The sequence below is a fragment of the Haemorhous mexicanus genome, chromosome 1, assembly GCF_027477595.1.
Source record: "Haemorhous mexicanus isolate bHaeMex1 chromosome 1, bHaeMex1.pri, whole genome shotgun sequence".
Lineage (NCBI taxonomy): Eukaryota > Metazoa > Chordata > Aves > Passeriformes > Fringillidae > Haemorhous > Haemorhous mexicanus.
The window spans coordinates 1314139-1332304 of record NC_082341.1 but is presented as its reverse complement, the minus strand read 5'-3'; the positions used below and the strand labels follow the sequence as shown (position 1 = coordinate 1332304).

The window sequence follows — 18166 nt, the reverse complement described above, 5'->3', positions numbered from 1 at the left end:
AAAATTACTGCTCCTCATGAGCTCTCCCTTAAAGAGGTGTTTTAATAACCCATCCCAAAATCCTCATCATCCTGTAGCCAAAGCTGAGGCATCTTTTGCCAAGAATTTTCTGTCGTAGCTACAAATGTGGATAATATTTATTATTAAGACAAGTTAAACCATCATCACTGTTCAGATTAAATGACCAGGCTGATCTTACTTGAAGTGGTGCTTACCTAGGGCAAAGAACACGGGGAAAATTGATGTTTCTGCCAGCTTTGACATCATATGCTGATCAACAAATGCTTTTTAATGACATCTATTTATCAATTTTTATTCTTATTCTAATATTAACTTTATATTTGCAAGCGGTTTCTTCCTCACCTCAGCGATTCTGTGCCTTGTCACAGAGTTCCCTGATTTTATCACAAAGGCTGAATTATTGTGACAAATAAAATGCATCCACTGCAGGTCTCTTGGGCCTTTGGGTATGAAAACCACTCTGGAAATAAAAGAGGAGGAAAAAAATGTTATTTTCCCCTCAGTGTGCTGAAGCCTTTAGTCACAGAGAGCACACGAGGCCTCTTAAATGTGGCACTGCAGCCCTAGGATTAATAACCTTCCTTTGATTTCTCTTTTCATGGAGTAGATTTTCAACAACATCTCTTTATTAATTTTAATATTATTATTATTATTATTATTATTAGCCTTGTATTTGCAAGAGGTCTTGCCCTCAGTGACCCTGTGCCTTGTCATGGAGTTCCCTGATTTTATCACAGAGGTGGCTGAATTCTGGTGACAAATGAAGCAATATCTGTGCATCCTCTTCAGGTCTCTTAGGCCTTTGGGTATGAAAACCTCTCTGGAAATAAAAGAGGAGGAAAAAAATGTTCATTTTCCCTCAGTGTGCTGATGCCTTTAGTCACAGAGAGCACACGAGGCCTCTTGTCACATTAAATGTGGTGCTGCAGCCCTGGGAATAATAAACCTTCCTTTGATATCTCTTTTCCATGGAGTAAATATGTCCAGAGATGTCAGAACAGGGGAATTTGGCCACATTGAGCCGTTGTCTTGAGCGAGAGATGGTTTTCTATTATTATTTCCCTCCCTGGGGAGCAGCATCTTTGCGTCACCACCAACAGCTGCATTTACCCAGGGTTCTGCCAGGAGATCGTGGCTGACTCCGAGCAGATGCAACCAGGGGGAATTTTAAGAAACTGGGCTTTTAGCAAAAAAAAAGAAAAAAAAAGCAAACCAACTGTCTGTGGCTATAAATATATGGATTTGCTGGCTATCTCTGGAAACAGGCCTGAACCTATAGATAGCTGGAGATATCCACCCCTAAATAAACACCACGTGCCTGCACACATCTCCAGCCAGGGATGTTTGTTTAGGTGGGGAGCTTTCCCATTTTAGCCACGCTGGGATAATTTTAAGATTGGCCAAAGCAGCAAACAGAGGGCCCCAGAGCGAGCTGGTGTCCTGCCCCGAACAAATGGGGATTATTTCACACAGGGCGGCTCGGAAACCGCTCTCTGCAAAGAGCAAAGTGTGCTAAAGCCATCAGAGCCTGCAGAATTAACAGCTCGTTACTGCCCGGGGAGCAGCAGCTCCTGGGCTGCCTCCTCAGGGGAAATTACCCCTGCAGGATGGGAACTGACAGCCCTGGGGGCTGAGTCCTCCTTCAGCCAGGGAGGATGAAGCAGTCCAGGGAAGTGTTTCCTCAAATTCCTTCCGGATAACATTAGAGAGGGAGTTAACAGGCAGCTGGAAGTGCCCAAGGCCAGGTTGGATGGGTTGGGTGGGGCTTGGAGCAGCCTGGGATAGTGGGAGATGTCCCTGCCATGGCAGGGGTGGCACTGGGTGGTCTTGTCCCTCTTGGCAGGGACACCTCCCACTGTCCCAGGCTGCTCCAAGCCCCGTCCAACCTGGCCTTGGGCACTGCCAGGGATCCAGGGACAGCCACAGCTGCTCTGGGAATTCCATACCAGCCCCTCCCAGACAGGAATTCATTCCCAGTGTCCTGTCTAAATCAAGTCTCTTTCAATTTGAACCCAATCCCCTCATCCTGTCCCTCCATCCTTGTCCCCAGTCCCTCTCCAGCTCTCCTGGAGCCCCTTCAGGCCCTGGCAGGGCTCTGAGCTCTCCCTGGAGCCTTCTCCTCTCCAGGGGAACATTCCCAGCTCTCCCAGCCTGCTCCAGAGCAGAGGGGGCTCCAGCCCTGGAGCAGCTCCGTGACCTCCTCTGGATTTGCTTCAGCAGCTCATCGTTATTGTGGATTTGTTCTGTTCCCACACTCTTCCCTAATCACCCCTTCCTGGCCAAGAAGGAGGTGGGGAGCAGATTTAAAAGGAGCTTTGGCCTGGCCCTTCTCCTTTGATCCCTGAATTCCCTTGAAACCAGGAGGGAGGGTGACCTGTATTCCTGGAGCTCCTCAGTCTCTGGGTAAAGCGCAGCACAAACGATGAGTGATGAACCTCAGGCAGCTTTTTCAGCCCATTTCTCCCCAAATTCCATACAAGCACAGACTGTGGCTCCCTCACCTTCCACACATCCAGCCAACAGCAGCAGGGTCATTTTTCAGGTCACTTTTTCCAACAGCGGCAGCAGCAATGGCACGTTTGGGTCAAAACCCAGGAATTTCCCCCATTCCCATCTCCCCCAAAAGAGCAGGGATGCCAAACACAGCTGGTTTTAAAGCAGGTCCAACCCACCCTCCTTCCAAGGGTGAGCTGAAGGGTGAGTGGGATCCCCACCTCCCAAAATCCCGGGAAAGGAGTCAGAGCCAGCGACTTGGGAGGTTGGCTCAGCCTGGGGACCACCACCAGCAGGATGGGCCATGCTCAGATCCAGCCCCAATCCTGTCTTCATCTGCTCCTGCTTGTCTGTAGCGTGAGGGTTTTACGGCTTCCCGGGAATTCCGAGGGGCCTGGAGAATCCGTCCCCTTCCAAACACAATGGGAAGGGCCCAGCGTGTCGCAGGGCTGCTTTATCTAAACCCCATTGTTCCAAGCAGCAGTCCTGGAGCTCTCTGGGGTCCTGGGAAAAGCAAACAACTTTGTGGAGCCTCAAAGTGACGGCACAGGAGCGGGTTTGGATTGTTTTACCCCCAATTTCCACAAAGGAATGTCAGCAAAGTGTCAGGCGTTTGCAGCAGGACACGGGCAGAGGTTTTAAAGTCTGTGGAGGAATAAAAAAACTTATCTGGGAGTTGTATTGTTCATAATTTCAATTAACCCCGAGGTGCCATCCTCATTCCATGCCTATGGATTTGTTCTATGGTGCCTTCCTGGAAATAGAACCCGAGAATCCTGGAATGGTTTGGGTTGGAAAGGAGCTTAAAGATGATTTTTATGGACCTGCGTGTCTAAATTGGGGTGTCTGAGAGTAAATTGGAGTGTCTGAGGCTAAATTGGGGGTCTTTTGTGAGAACTGACCCCAGACTGGGAGGATTTAAGAGCCTGGAATCTCTGTGGATGAGGGGAACAGAGTCCTGCAGGAATGGGGTCATCCACACTCAAAGTTTTCCCTGAGGCTTTGGAATTCAGTGCCTGTTCTGTGCCTTCTGTGGCTATCCCATTTTGTGACTATCCCACTTTGTGACTATCCCATTTTGTGACTATCCCATTTTGTGACTATCCCATTTTGTGACTATCCCATTTTGTGAATATCCCACTTTGTGAATATCCCACTTTGTGACTATCCCATTTTGTGACTATCCCATTTTGTGACTATCCCATTTTGTGACTATCCCATTTAGCTCTTTATTCAGTCCCATTTTCCTGTAAAAAAACAAAAAATACAAGACAAGCAAGGACAGAGATTTTCTGGCTTTTTTTATCACTCAAAGCAGCAAAGCCCCAATTCCAAACATGTCCTTACAACATCTGAATCAGCAGCTCAGAGAAACTTTGCAGAAATTCCATCTGGAAGATCCTTATTTATGCTTCCCTGTGCTGCTGATCCCACCCTTCACAGCCTTCCCATTCCCCAAAAAACACTGGATCCCTCCCAGCTTCACAGCCCAAGTGCTGCTGGTGTCTTGCTAAAGGGGAATAAAAAAAATGAAAGGAAAAATTTGGATACAGGGCACAGCTCCATGAAACTCAGGCTAGGATTTGCCACCAGAAAATTCCTGCTCTGTCTGGTTTTCCTTTTTCTTTTGCACACATGGCAAGAGTTGAAAGAGGGGAGGGTTCCTGCAGGAATCTAATTCATGGAACCCTGGAATCCCGAACTGATTGGGGTTGGAAGAGACCTTGAATTCCAGCCAGGTCCAGCTCTGTGTCATGGGCAGTGACACCTCCACCAGCCCAGGTTGCTCAAAGCCCTGAATATTCTGATCAAATTAGAATTAAATTGAATCACATTGGTTCAGTTACCACACTTTATAGACCTGGATCTCCTGCAAGGCCAGGTTTGGTCTCTTCCAACTAGGGATGACCAGGGATGGTCAGTGTCTCCTCAGGGTGGACTTCCAGGAGGCTTCCAGAGAACTTCCTGGAGTGATGGAGCTCCAGGCTGTGTCCATGGCTTGGCCATCGTGGCCTTTGTGGTTTTCTGGGAATTATCTGACTTCCCATCCATCTCAGCTCCCTAAGGACGCTCCTCAGACCATGGGGATCGTTGTTGCAGCTGGCAGATCGTTCAATATTTTCCTGCCTGGAGGGTCTTCCCTGGTTGTTCATTGTGGTTTTCATGGAGCTGGGACCTCCTTTGGGACACCTTTGGAGATTTTGTCCCCGCATGGGTAAATCCAGGGAGGAAAAGCTCCTGGGAGCGGCCAGTCCTGAGCTCCAAGTGAGGGAGGAGTAGAAGTGGAGAACCTCAACTTTTTGCTCCAAAGGGTTTCCCCAAGGATCTGAGCACCCCTTCCAAGAAATCACATTTCCCAGGGGCTTTCCAGAGTGACTCCAGGTGGGATTTGGGGCACCTCCTCCTCCAAGGAGGGCTCCAGGAGAGGCTTTCTGTGTCTTGGCTCTCGGTGCTCAACCTCCTTCAAAGAGAGGCCCTGTGGTCAGTCAGAGCCCTCAACTTTCCAAAACCTCCTGCCAATCCAGAGGCTCTTCCCAAGGACATTCCCACCCATAGGAACGTGGATCTTCCCAGTGAAATTTCTGAATGGGGCTCAGGGATGTTTTGCTAAGGCCTCACAACTTTTGTTTTAGTGACAATTCCAACCTTGGAGTGAGATTATTATTATTATTAATTATTACTATTATTATTATTATTTCATTTTTTACTATGGAGGCAAACATTTTCCAGCTCCAAGAGGATTCCAGCTTGGCAGCAGGAAAATCACACCAGGATATTTTTCCCTGAAAGCTTTGAAATCTCTTCTTCTTGGCTTTTCAGGGCCTGCTGCCTGCACAGACAGATCTATAAAAATCTATAAAAATATCCCATAAATACGCACAGACACACTCAGTAAATTAATATTGGCAAGGGCTTCGCTCCTCCAGTGCAAACCGCAGAGAAACATTCCCAAATCTGCGGATTCTGATGTAATAGGGCTGAGGTTTGGCATTCCAGGACAGCGTTCCAAGCCTCAAATCCCAATCAGAGCTGTCATTCAGAGCCCAGCATTCCTGACGTTACTGCAGCCCTGTGGGCAGGGCGAGGGAAAGCAGGGAATGAGGAGAAAGATGCTGAATTGGTTGCGTTTTTTGGGATTTTTGCTCAACTCTGGGAAAGGCAGGACAGGCTAGGATGGGGGGGGGGGGGGGGGGAGGGCGTTTTAACCCTTTCCAGGAATCCCTGAGTTCAGCTGCAGGATCAAGGAAAATATCCCCATATTTAATGGAAACCTCAGGGTTTCAAGGCCAGCTTTGGAAAACAACAACCTAAAACTTCCTAAACTGTTAATTATTAAGAACTCTTCTGTGACAGAGCCTTTTCCAATGGGATTTTGGCAAGCTCAGGTTGTGTCTGGATTGGATAACCACAGGCAGAGGCTGCTTGGGGTTTAAAAAGGAGAAAAATAAACCCAGGTGTTTTTTCCCTCATATCCCATAGCCAAAGTATTTCCTTCCCCTGTTTTCTGGTGTGGGTTACACTCCCCCAGGCTGGATATCAGTCATCCAGCAATGGCTAAATTGTGCAATTCCAGCAAAATTCCCAGCTCAGCAGGCATTTTGTCCAGGTGAAAATTCCCAAGTAATCCCTGGACAGGGCCAGGAGTTTGTAAAGCGCTTTGGGTTCCTTTGGGATGAAAACGCAGTGAAATTCCCAGGCATGGGGTTGACCCCACTCCATCATTAATCCCTTGCAAAATTCCCAGCTCAGCAGGCATTTTGTCCAGGTGAGAATTCCCAAGTGATCCCTGAATTGGGCCGGGAGTTTTTGGTTTGCTGGAACCACTTTGGGTTCCTTTGGGATGAAAACGCAGCAAAACTCCCAGGTATGGGATTAACCCCACTCCATCATGAATCCCTTGGGAAAATCCCACCTCCCCACCTCAGGGAACACGAACCCCACTTCCCAAGCTGCCAAAAAAGACGGGATATTCCCGAAGGATCTGGGCTCTGCGTGCTGCCAGGGTTGCGTGGCGCAGGAGGGCCGCGTTCCCCGTGTGACGCTGTTTTCTCCATCGTTTCTGCTGCAGGAGGTCTTTGATCGCCTCTATTTGATTTATACTGTTGGATACTCCATCTCCCTGGGATCCCTCACAGTTGCTGTCCTTATCCTGGGATACTTCAGGTAGGCGGCTCTGTTTTTACCTAAGCGACACCGGAGAAGCCGCGGGTTTTTCCGGAAGGATAAAATTGGGGTGGCACAGTTCAGGAAGCCGCCAGTGGTGGTGGCATCTCTGATTTGGGCTGTTTTAGGGTATCCCAGGGCAAACTTCCTGGGGGATGGTGGGTGGGGTTTTGGAACTCTTTCCGCTTCCCTCCGGTGGAGTTTTCCAGGCCCTCTTTGTAGCAAATGGGAAGAGGGGCGTCTCCAGGAATTCCTTGGAAGACTCTCCAGGATTTTCTGTCCCTATTATCCCTGCAGGTGACAGGCTTAGCCTTGGATGGCTGATTTGCAGAGAAATAAGATTCCCTGAGGGAAAGCCCACTATAAATCCGAATGTTCGTGAAGGATAACCCAGTTAAAAGGGATGGAAAACTTCCAGGCCGATTCCCCCAATCTTCCCAGGGATCCAAACCTGACCCTCCTGACTCCATTGTGTCCCCTCCCTTCCCACCATCCCTGCCAAGGGATTTAGACCCCTCAATGCCACTTTGAACCCCCATTACCCATTCCTCAATCCAGTGTTGCAGCTCCCATCCCTGGAAGTGTCCAAGGCCAGGTTGGACAGGGCTTGGAGCAGCCTGGGATAGTGGAAGGTGCCGGGGTTGGAATGGGATATGTTTAAGGTCCCTTCCAGCCCAAACCATTCTGGGATTCTTGCTGGCACAGACAGCATGGGATGGGAGGGATGAAAGGTGTCCCCCCACATCCAGGGATTTGTCCTTTGGGAATGTTCTATCTGGGGTGACCCCACAGAGCAGGGTGACCCCAAACCCTGAGCCCCAGATTTGCTTCCCTTCGAGGTCTGCTCGTGTCTTCTCCTAAAAAGGCAGCAGGGCCTGGACAAGAGCTGGTGGGGGCCAAAACAGCCACGTTTGGTGTCTGCAGAGGGATTTGGGAAGCTTGAGCCAAGCCCTGGACGTGGAACACTGGGAATGAAATGTGTGGCTTTGGGCTCTGAAAGTGCTCAGAGCTCTCAGCAGGCAGCAAAAGGTGTTAGGGGGGTTTGCTTGGATAGCAAATCCCAAATCCACGACAGACCCAATCCAAAGGGCACTGCAGATCCCATCCCTCCACCACACTCTTGTTCTCCCAACCTCTTCCCTCCACGTCATTTCCCACTGGACACTGGCAAGGTTGTTAAAATATTCCGTGTCCATGTGTGCAAGGGAATTCCTGGTTTTTCTTTATCCTTATCTTAATCCCACTTCATTTCCGGCCCAGACCACCTGGGCAACTGTGCAGGAGCATCTTTATCCCAAGGATCAGAGCAGCAGCAGGGATCAAGCCAGATTTTATCCTCGATAATCCAGAGATTCACTGACTCCCTTTCAAATGCAGGGAACAAAGCCAATCCTCATTTAATAAACCTCATCAGTTCCACTTGGAGGAATTTGGATTATAAAAGGTCAGAGAACAACTGGAGTTGTTATCATAGCATCCTGCAAAAGGGATAAAAACACAGCCTTTAATTAGTGCAGATTATTGGGATTTAAGAGGAATATAAATCCATTCATAAATCCAGGCATGGCACCAGAGCTCCAGAGGACAGAGATCAGTTCCTTCTTCCCTAAATCCTGATTCCTGATTCCAAAATACACCTCTTCTTCCTGGCTCTGACCCATTCACCTCTCACCATCCCCAAAAAAGCTTTTCCTCCAAAAAGGACCTTAAAGCGCTTTACAACTGGGATTTGTGGGGCCACTGCTGCCATTGCTGGGGTGGAGCCCACAAACTGCTCCAAAGGATAACATACACGGCAGGAAAACAGGGACAACAGCCCAGCACACCCCAGTCACCGCTGGAGCTGCTCCTAAATTGAGCTGGACAAAAAAATCCATGGTTTACAGGAAGCTCTGCGAGGTTTCCAGTGGCCCCAAGTTCTGGAGCCTCTGGAATCCAAGGCAGCAGTGGAGAGGAGAGAGGGAATGGCTTCCCACTGCCAGAGGGCAGGGATAGAGCAGATTTTAGGAAGGAATTCCTGGCTGGGAGGGTGGGGAGACCCTGGCACAGGGTGCCCAGAGAAGCTGTGGCTGCCCCTGGATCCCTGGAAGTGTCCAAGGCCAGGTTGGACACTGGGGCTTGGAGCAGCCTGGGACAGTGGGAGGCGTCCCTGCCCATGGCAGGGGGTGGGACTGGATGGGCTTGAAGTCCCATCCATCCCAAACCATTCCAGGCTTCCCTGAAGCCCCTGGAGAAGGTACTAATCCATTTCCCAACCCCATGGGAGAGCAGGGAGCCGTGACCATCACTCTGCTCCCCATGGGGACACGGTGCCAGTGGGAGGAGCTGGGGCTCTGCAGAGTCAGAAGTGGCCCTGGCTGCATCCAACAGCTGGACTGAACTTCCCAATCCTTCTTCTCCTCTTCCAGACGTTTGCACTGCACTAGGAACTACATCCACATGCACCTGTTTGTGTCCTTCATGCTGAGGGCCGTCAGCATCTTCGTGAAGGACGCGGTCCTGTACTCCGGGTCAGCCCTGGAGGAGATGGAGCGGATCTCCGAGGAGGACTTGAAATCCATCACGGAAGCACCTCCAGCGGATAAATCGCAGTTTGTGAGTGTTCCCAGAGCAGTGGTTTTCCAGGATTCATGTCTTTGTCCTCTTCGTTCAACACTTATCCTCTTTTGGGGAGTTTTCCACCCTACTCATCTTTCACAGCCTCTTCCCGTCCTTTCCCATTCTCAGTCCATTGGTTCAGAGGGATTCCCAATTCCTGAGCTAAGGAAAAGCTGCTCCCGTGGCAGTCAAGGTTGATGGTTTGATTCCCATTTACATTCCCCTGATACCCTCTGGAATTTATGGCTGTGGAAGCATTCCTGACCATCCCAGCACAAGGCACATCCAGCCTGGCTCACAACACTTCCATGGGTGGGGAATGCATGACTTTTCTCCCTCCCATATGGAAAAAAGGACATTTTGGGAGGGAAAATGTGGGGAGGATGTGGTGTCACAGGAAAGGGTGGGGCTCATCTGCAAAAAGGAGCTGGTGTCTATGAGAGACAGAATCATTGAGTTGGAAAAGAATTCCAAGGTCATCCAACCTCAGAATTGCTGGTGGGTCCCCAATCCCAGCCTTGTCCCCAGCCCAGAGCACTGAGTGCCACACCCAGGAATTCCTTGGACACTTCCAGGGATGGGGACTCCACACCTCCCTGGCCGCCCCTTCCAAGGCCTGAGCAGCCTTTCCATGGGGAAATTCCTGCTGGTGTCCAACCTGAACCTCAGGCTCCATTTATGGTTGGTTGAGTCAACGCAGTCAACCCAGGCAGACGAATCAACATCCCAAAATAAAAATGGAAGTGAGGTCCGTTGGACTCTTCTCCAAAATTCCATGGGAATTTCAATCTATAGAAATCTCTGATGGCAACATCTGCATTGTCCATGTGCTTGGGGGAATGAAGCCCATCCTCACATTTCCCGCATCCTGAAGGTCTCAGCTCTCCTTGTCATTGGTACCATGACGGATTTCCCATGGAATCCTGGATATGGCACCTTCTCACTTCCCACAATTCCTGCCAGGAGGAGACAGCCGGGGGGGTCGGGCTCTGCTCCCAGGGAACAGGGACAGGAGCAGAGGGAACAGCCTCAGGCTGGGCCAGGGCAGGCTCAGGGTGGACATCAGCAGGAATTTCCCCATGGGAAGAGCGCTCAGGCCTTGGAACTGCCCAGGGAGGGTTGGAGTGCCCATCCCTGGAGGTGTCCAAGGAGTTCCTGGATGTGGCACTCGGTGCTCTGTGTGGACCAGGCACAGCTTGGACTCGATGGTCATGGAAGTCTTTTCCAACCTCAAGGGTTCTGGGATCAACTTCCTGCCTGTGGATTCTCAAGTCTTTCCCAGCTTGTGCTACAACCAGGGACCAGCAACACCCTGTGAAAAATCAGAGGGTTTGGGAATGTCCCACTGGGCATCCGAGTGTCCCAACTGGGACTTTGTCATTGTGTTCCTTTCCCACCCCGGACATCCATGTCATTAATTTACAGAGTCTCACTCAACACGCTCCAAAACTCTCATTTTTTTGGAAAGAACACAAAATGTTTCACTGCATTGTTTGGTGTTTCTCCTCTTGCTGGGCTCATTATAAGGAATAATTAGGATAATCTATGGCATTCTTTGGGTATTAGCATTTAATGGCATTTCCCACTCTTTGGAATAGCAAGGCAAGCGAGCGATGAAGGCAACAATTACTGGATTTCTTTTGTTTCCAGACAAAGTGGGAACTTTTCAATTAGTGCCTCACATTCCCTGCCTGAGTCAATAAATATAAAAAATAAAGATGGAAAATATTATCAAACTTAGATTGGGATTTTTTATAAATATAAAAAATATTAATTGATTTAGGGGGATTTTTAATCAAGCTGTTTTAACTCCCTCTGTCTATGAAAGAAAATGAGTGTGATGTATGCATGTCTTATCAATATGCAAATATATGTATAGGTGTGTGTATATTGATGGACAAAAATTAGCAAAAGAACTGTGCCAGGATAAAAAAAAAAGTCTCTTTTTATTTCCAAGGTAGTATTATTGGCATTTTCTGTCAGTCCTTTGCATTCCTTTTAGAGGAAGGGACAGCACAAAGATGGGCCAAGAGATGTGGCAGCCACAGAATTCCTGGGAAATCCAACTTCCCAGACTCCAGGGATATCCACATTGACAAGAGCTGGCTTTGTACAGATTAACTCCAAAGTAGCACCAGTATTTTGCAGCCTGTCTCTACTGGAGCTGAGAAATTGGGAAGCAGGGTGGCTTTGTCCAAAGGGAGTTGGGCCACAGTCAGGGTTTTGCTCCCAAAAAATTAAAGGATTTCAGCTCAGCGTGGAGCGAGAGCTCAGCCTTAACTCCACCATGTCCTGGAAGTCTGTCCCAGATCTCCCACCTTGCAGCTCAGGTGGGACACCTTGGAATTTCCAGGGAAAATCCCAAAGGTCCTGTTTGCCCTTGGAGCACCTAGCTCCGAAGGCAGCAGGAGCCTTCCCAAGAGTTCCCAGTTGTTGAGGACAGACAAACAGCCCTGGAGGATCCTGGCACGGCCATCCATGACAGGATGGGGTGAGTGACTCCACCCCACCTCGGTCTCTCCATCAGCTGAGGAAGGAGTTGTAATTCCAAGTGCTGTGGCTTCAGCAGGACACCCAGACAGGGACAACTCGGCCAAGGCCCTTTGGCCTCCAACATGGACAAGGAACACGGGGAAAAGATGAAACAGAGAGGAAAGATGAAACACAGGGAAAAGATGAAACACAGGGAAAGATGAAACACAGGGAAAGATGAACCCCAACTGCTCTAGAAGTGTGTGAGCCCCTCATCACCGGGTTGGGAGAGAGCAGGATCCAGCCATCATCTCTTTTTCTCTACTTCCCAACTCACCTGCTGTAGGAAAAACCATCCTTGGCTCAGGAGCTTTTTCCCAACAGTTCATCTTTCCTGCTCTTCCACAGGTTTTCCCCCACATAAAAACCCCTGAAACAGGATTTTCTGATTTAATTCCTTTCTCCACCTTGCTCCCCACCCCACCTCAGTGTGTTTGTGCAGCACAAGAATTTCACGCCGTGTTCCTTCTCTGTCCTTCTGTGGTCGCTGCAGGTGGGCTGTAAAGTAGCTGTCACCTTCTTCCTCTACTTCCTGGCTACCAATTACTACTGGATCCTGGTGGAAGGGCTCTATCTCCACAGCCTCATCTTCATGGCATTTTTCTCGGAGAAGAAATATCTCTGGGGATTCACATTATTTGGCTGGGGTAAGTCATGGCTGCTCCTGGAAAAGCCTCTTGGAGGTGGCTCCTGAAGGAAAGTGTGGGTGTACAGAAACGTGGGAGAGGGGATGGAGGCAGGATGAGCAACTCTTGCAAGGACAGGCTTTTCATGCTTTCATGCTGGGTTGTGATAATTTTTTGTGGGGAGTTTTGACTAAGTTAGAGATGGGACTTTTGAGTTTTAAAAAATTGGACTTTTTATTTTAGATCATAAGACCTTTAATTATAAAACTTTTTTTGGAGTTATTGATTAATAAAACACTATTTTTAACCTAATCTTTAAATATTTTTACTTATATTACAGTATAAACTTTCTTAGGTATTTATATTACAATACACAAACTTATAATACTATATTCTAATATTTTTGTTTACTTCTATAACTACTTTTATTTTTTCTATGTCTTAAACTCTAAAACTCTAAACTTTATTTTATTTAGTTTAACGTGTCTTTACTTTAAACTGTAAATCTACATTTTTATTTTTAATACCTAAATTTAAAAGCTTTTTCCATAGTCTTAAATCAAATCCCATGTTTAACTCTAAACTTTGACTTACAAATTCAAAATTCTAAGAATTCCTTATATTTCAAATTCCAGCACTGGGAAGCCTTTATCATTCTGGAATTGTGGTGTTATCATTCCAGAATTGTGGTGTTATCATTCCGGAATTGTGGCGTTATCATTCTGGAATTGTGGCGTTATCATTCTGGAATTGTGGTGTTATCATTCTGGAATTGGGGTGTTGTCATTCTGGAATTGGGGTGTTATCATTCTGGAATTGGGGTGTTATCATTCTGGAATTGTGACGTTATCATTCTGGAATTGTGGAGTTATCATTCTGAAATTGTGACGTTATCATTCTGGAATTGTGGAGTTATCATTCTCGAATTGTGGAGTTATCATTCTGGAATTGTGGCGGTATCATTCTGGAATTGTGGTGTTATCATTCTGGAATTGTGGTGTTTTCACTGTGGCCCTTCCAGGCTCTCCAGAAGGATCAGCCCAGGCTTGGAGAGGCAGCACAAAGAGCCAGGGAATCCCAGGATGGGTTGGGGTTGGGGTTGGGGGGGACCTCAAATCCCATCCATTCCCACCCCTGCCATGGCAGGGACACCTTCCACTGTCCCAGGGTGCTCCAAGCCCCTGTGTCCAGCCTGGCCTTGGACACTTCCAGGGATCCAGGGGCAGCCACAAATCTCTGGTGGTGCCTCACCACCCCCACATTTTGCCACCTTCCAGGGCAGGAAATGTGAGGGCTAAATTTGGGATGAGGCAGCCAATTTCAGGGATTTATCCCCACCTCCTCCCAGGATCTCCTGCTGAGAAACCAGGGCTGAGCTGGAGGGGCAGAAATCTGTGTGAGGTTTTGAGCATCTGCTCCCAATGAGAGCCCCAAGCTCTGATTTCCTCCCTCAAACCTCAGCTGGTTCAAATCCTTGAGGTCTCCTGAGCCTTGGAACGCCACTGGAAACCTGCAATTTGTGGGGAAGAGTTTCTTATTTTCCTTTTCTTTCAACTTGGGCATCTTTTCCCTGAGTAACGAGAAAGGGGCGGGATGTGGGTGCAGGGAAGGGGCTCATTAGGAGAAGACGTTTTGGGCACGCACATTTCGGAGGAGAATGGGATTTCTGTTCACTCCTGGCTTTAATTTTGGCTTCCCAGGAGTTACGAGGTGCTGGGACAATAAAACAACTGCCCACAGTTGTCTCGGAGTCTGGAGGTTGGGAGGAGAGCAGGGAATGTTTCCGATGATCCTTGAGGATGTGTGGAAGGATAATGGGGTGTGGGTTTAAACAGGAATTAGCAGGAAAACCTGTCCAGGGGTCATGGGGGGCTGTGGTTACCTGGCACAGACCCACTTCCCAAATTCCATATCCCAAATCCACCTGGCCACATCCTGACTGCATTTTTAGGACACGGTTCAGGTGTGCACCACTCCCCGTTCCGGAGATTTTTACGGAAAAAAAGTTGGTGGCTGTCCCTGATGGTGGAGCTCAGAGCAAGGCAGGGAACACAGAACTGAGTTCATGAAGGATTGCAGATTTTTGGGATCCAATACTCCAGGGCAGGGCTCTCTCCAGCCTTCCTACTTCCCAAATGGGATACAGAGAGGGAGCTGCTTCCAAACCTCCTGTTCAGCTGCTCCATAGGTCAGGAATTGCTGGTGCTGACAGATGGTAACGATGGGAAGTGTAAATATAGAAATACTCCAAAGTGGGAATCCATCTCTCAGGAAAAGCCTGGTCCTGGACAGCTGGAAAAATTTTGGGAAAATCAACAAACTAAGAGATATTTGATGGGGCTTGGAGCAACCTGGGACAGTGGAAGTTGTCCCTGCCCTTGGCAGGGGGTGGAATGAGATGGGATTTAAGGTGTCTCGTCACCCAGATCATTCTGGGATTCTATTTTGGGGATTTGGCATTTCTTATCTCAGCTGCTGAGGGCCGGAGAGGGCTTTGGATGGCACCTCTTTGCTAAAGCAAATGAACAAAACCCCAACTAAATTAAATTAGAAAAGAGAAATAAACTCATCCTCCTCCAAACCTTCAGGCTCTGTAAAAATTCCCTCTCAAAAAATAACATGAAACTGCAAAGAGCAGGCTTAAAGAAGCAATTCCCCAGAGGGAACTGGGGAGGAGAGGGAAGCAGCTGGAAAATAATGCCATGTGTTTAACAAGCAAAACCAAAGGGGAAAAAGTTGGGACAGGCAGGGATTGCTCTCGTTAGCTCTCCCAAGTTCTGCCAGGGAATAATCATTTTATCGGAGCGACCACAGGGCTGGAGTCACACCTGTCACAACAGCCAGCATCCCTGGGCTTCCAGGAGCCTGAGGCTGCCCCGTGGAAATTCCTCTGGAATGAGAACACACAGTCCCCTCCGGGGGCAGTTGGGATTGCTTTGTTTGGATTGGGATGATAATGTCCACACAGGCACCCGCTCAGGCGGATTGTTTGGATAATTTTTGGGCACTGGAAAGGGCAAACCAATCCAGGAGCCACCGGAGACAGTGGAAAAAATTCCAGTTCCCTGCAGCGGGCACTGGATCCTGCCCACACCGCAGCAATGAGTGACAGGGAATCAGGGATAAATAGTTGTTCCACAGAAAAGACAGATTTGCCCCCAAAAGTGGAATATTCTGGCAATAATCAGCATTGAATCTGTCCTGCCTGGAAATCTCCAAGGTGGAAACAGGGAGCGAAAATCACCCTGCAACATCTTAATTCTGGGAAAAGCAGGACAAAGAGCAGTCTTTTGATGTCATCTCCGTGGATTTCTGTCCAGCATTTTCAATCCACATCCTCACTGGCACAAGCTCCATCAAAGTCCTCAACCCCCTTCTTCCAAGGGAGACCCTGATGATGGAAAGGAACTCCTTCCGTGCCAGCACCCACCCAAAATAAATAAATAATGACATTATGGGCCACAATAAATCCCTTGGGAGACTCCCAGCTCCCTGCAGCTGTTTTTTGAAGGAAGTTTAGGAGCCATGACCAATGGCCAGGAAACCCGAGCTGATTCCATAGGCGTTTTTCCTTCACACCACGTTGATTCCCACACACACGGCTGGGCTGCCCTGGATTTCAGCAAACTGAGGATTGCAGGAACACCTGGAAAAGATAAAAAGGATGGTGGGAGGTGCTCCAAAAATCCATGATGAGGAGCCCTGCATGTTTATCCAAGCAGCAATAATCCTGCCCTGAAAAATATGTACCAAGCAGGACCAGAGGCCTTTAAAGTATTATTGCTATTCCCATTAAACATCAGGAGGAAGGGACACAGAGGGACTCATAAAACACAGGCATTGTTCCTCAGAGAAGCTTTTAAATCCCAGGGAATTGAGACCAGAATTCCCAGACCTACACAAGGCCTTCATTCCTAAACTCCCTTCCAGCAGTCGCTCCCTCACTCCACATGCATGAAACCCATTTTTCCAGCTGCTGGGAAACATGGACACAGGAAAAGCCCTAGAGGGGGTGGGGTGGCCAGCAGATCTTTCCCGTTTTCCGGCTGCTGGGGAGATTCCTGACTTTATAGCACCTGCATTGTACACACTGTGTGTGTGGCTGGAAATGCACAGCGCATACAATGTGGATTCTGTACAAGTCGCTCACGGCACGGCAGGGGCTGGGCTGGAGTCAGGGAGCACATCCCTGACTCCATCCATCCATCCATCCATCCAGCCATCCATCCATCCATCCATGTATCCACCCATCCATCCCCCCCATCCATCCGCCCATCCCTCCGTCCATCCATCCATCCATCCATCCATCCATCCATCCATCCATCCATCCCACATCCATCCCTCCATCCATCCATCCATCCATCCATCCACCCATCCCTCCATCATCCATCCATCCATCATCCATCCATCCACCCATCCATCCATCCATCCCTCCATCCATCCACCCAGCCATCCATCCATCCACATGTTGGGATTTTTAGGGATAACTGTTTTCCCCTGGGTATTTTATTGTTGCTTGGGAGCTCAGAGTCAGCACAGGATTAGGAAGAATGGGAATTGTGTCTCTTCTGAAGGTCAGGACAGGCAAGAGAGGAACAGATTCCTGTCAAGTGTATCCAAGTCTCCCAAAAAATCCATCCTTCAGACTTAGAGCCTTGCTGTAGCGGGAATATCCAATATTCCATGGACAGCCTTCCAACATGGCAGTTCCTCAGTGGATATAAACTAAAAGAGCAACAAAAAATTCAATCCTTGGATGGTTTTCCAGAGCCTGGAATGGGTGGATGTCAGGGAGGAGGAAAGAGCTGGTGCCTGTCACCTTCCCCGAGCCCTCACTTCCCTCTCTCCAAGTTCCCAGTGCGACAGGTCAAGGATTTTCTTCCCAGTGCCAGCAGCACGGGGAATTGTGGAGCGGGATGAATTCCTTACAAATGTGGCTTTGTAGGAGCGCTGGGCCTGAGTGAGGCTCTGTGTTTAATTATTTATGCTTTCTTATATTACCTCGGCATTCCCAGCTCCCAGCCTGGATAAGGGCCCCGTTGTCCCCGGGTGTGGGACACAGCCGTCCCTGCTCCACACCCCGTGGTCAGGAAAACCTTTAAGCACCCTAATGAGACTTAAGTGCATGCTGAAAGTTAAGCCTGGGCTTATCCCCGAGCCCCAGTGAGCTTAGACTGGGAACAGCCTCTTCACAGTCCCCGCTGATAAATGTCGCCTTTATTTATTTTTTAATAATTTTTTTTTTTCCCACCTGAAAGGGGTCATTCTTCCCAAATTTGTAGAAGCTACTGTGGATTGGGTCCTGCTTTTTAAGGGAAGCCGGTAGGGGACTCAGTTGTACAAATAACTGGACCCTAAAGAAAAATAAATACAAGGTTGCATTTGGATATTGGGGAATTTTTTTTTTTTCACGTTTCATAGGGAAAAGATGATGGCCTGGGGTAGCTGTGCTGAAATCAGGATGGTTCCTTTGGGAATGAAACTTTGCCTGGATATTTTGGAAACATAATCCTAAATTTTAGCATTTCTCTGCTTTGTGCAGCAGCTCTCTCGTATTTAACAGAGCTTCCAATCCATCCAGGGATTTTCTGGGAGAAACTGTTGGAGCCTGACTCCTGCTCTACCTTTCTTTGAGGTGAAGGAAGGGAGGAAATATCTTGGAGAAGGTGTGCTGCATAAAACCATTGGAATCATGGAATCATGGAATCATGGAATAGTTTGGGTTGAATGAG

At 48.5% G+C, this 18166-nt stretch overlaps 1 protein-coding gene across 1 annotated transcript in view; it reads left to right on the top strand.

The window, feature by feature from the left end:
• The window catches only part of PTH1R (parathyroid hormone 1 receptor), a 100778-nt gene that overhangs the window by 61419 nt on the left and 21193 nt on the right, over positions 1–18166 (top strand). Inside the window, exons 5-7 of the mRNA XM_059837969.1 lie at positions 6584–6678; positions 9087–9273; positions 12302–12455. Coding sequence (XP_059693952.1) covers positions 6584–6678; positions 9087–9273; positions 12302–12455 — 436 coding nt within the window. The remainder of the gene's footprint in view (positions 1–6583; positions 6679–9086; positions 9274–12301; positions 12456–18166) is intronic.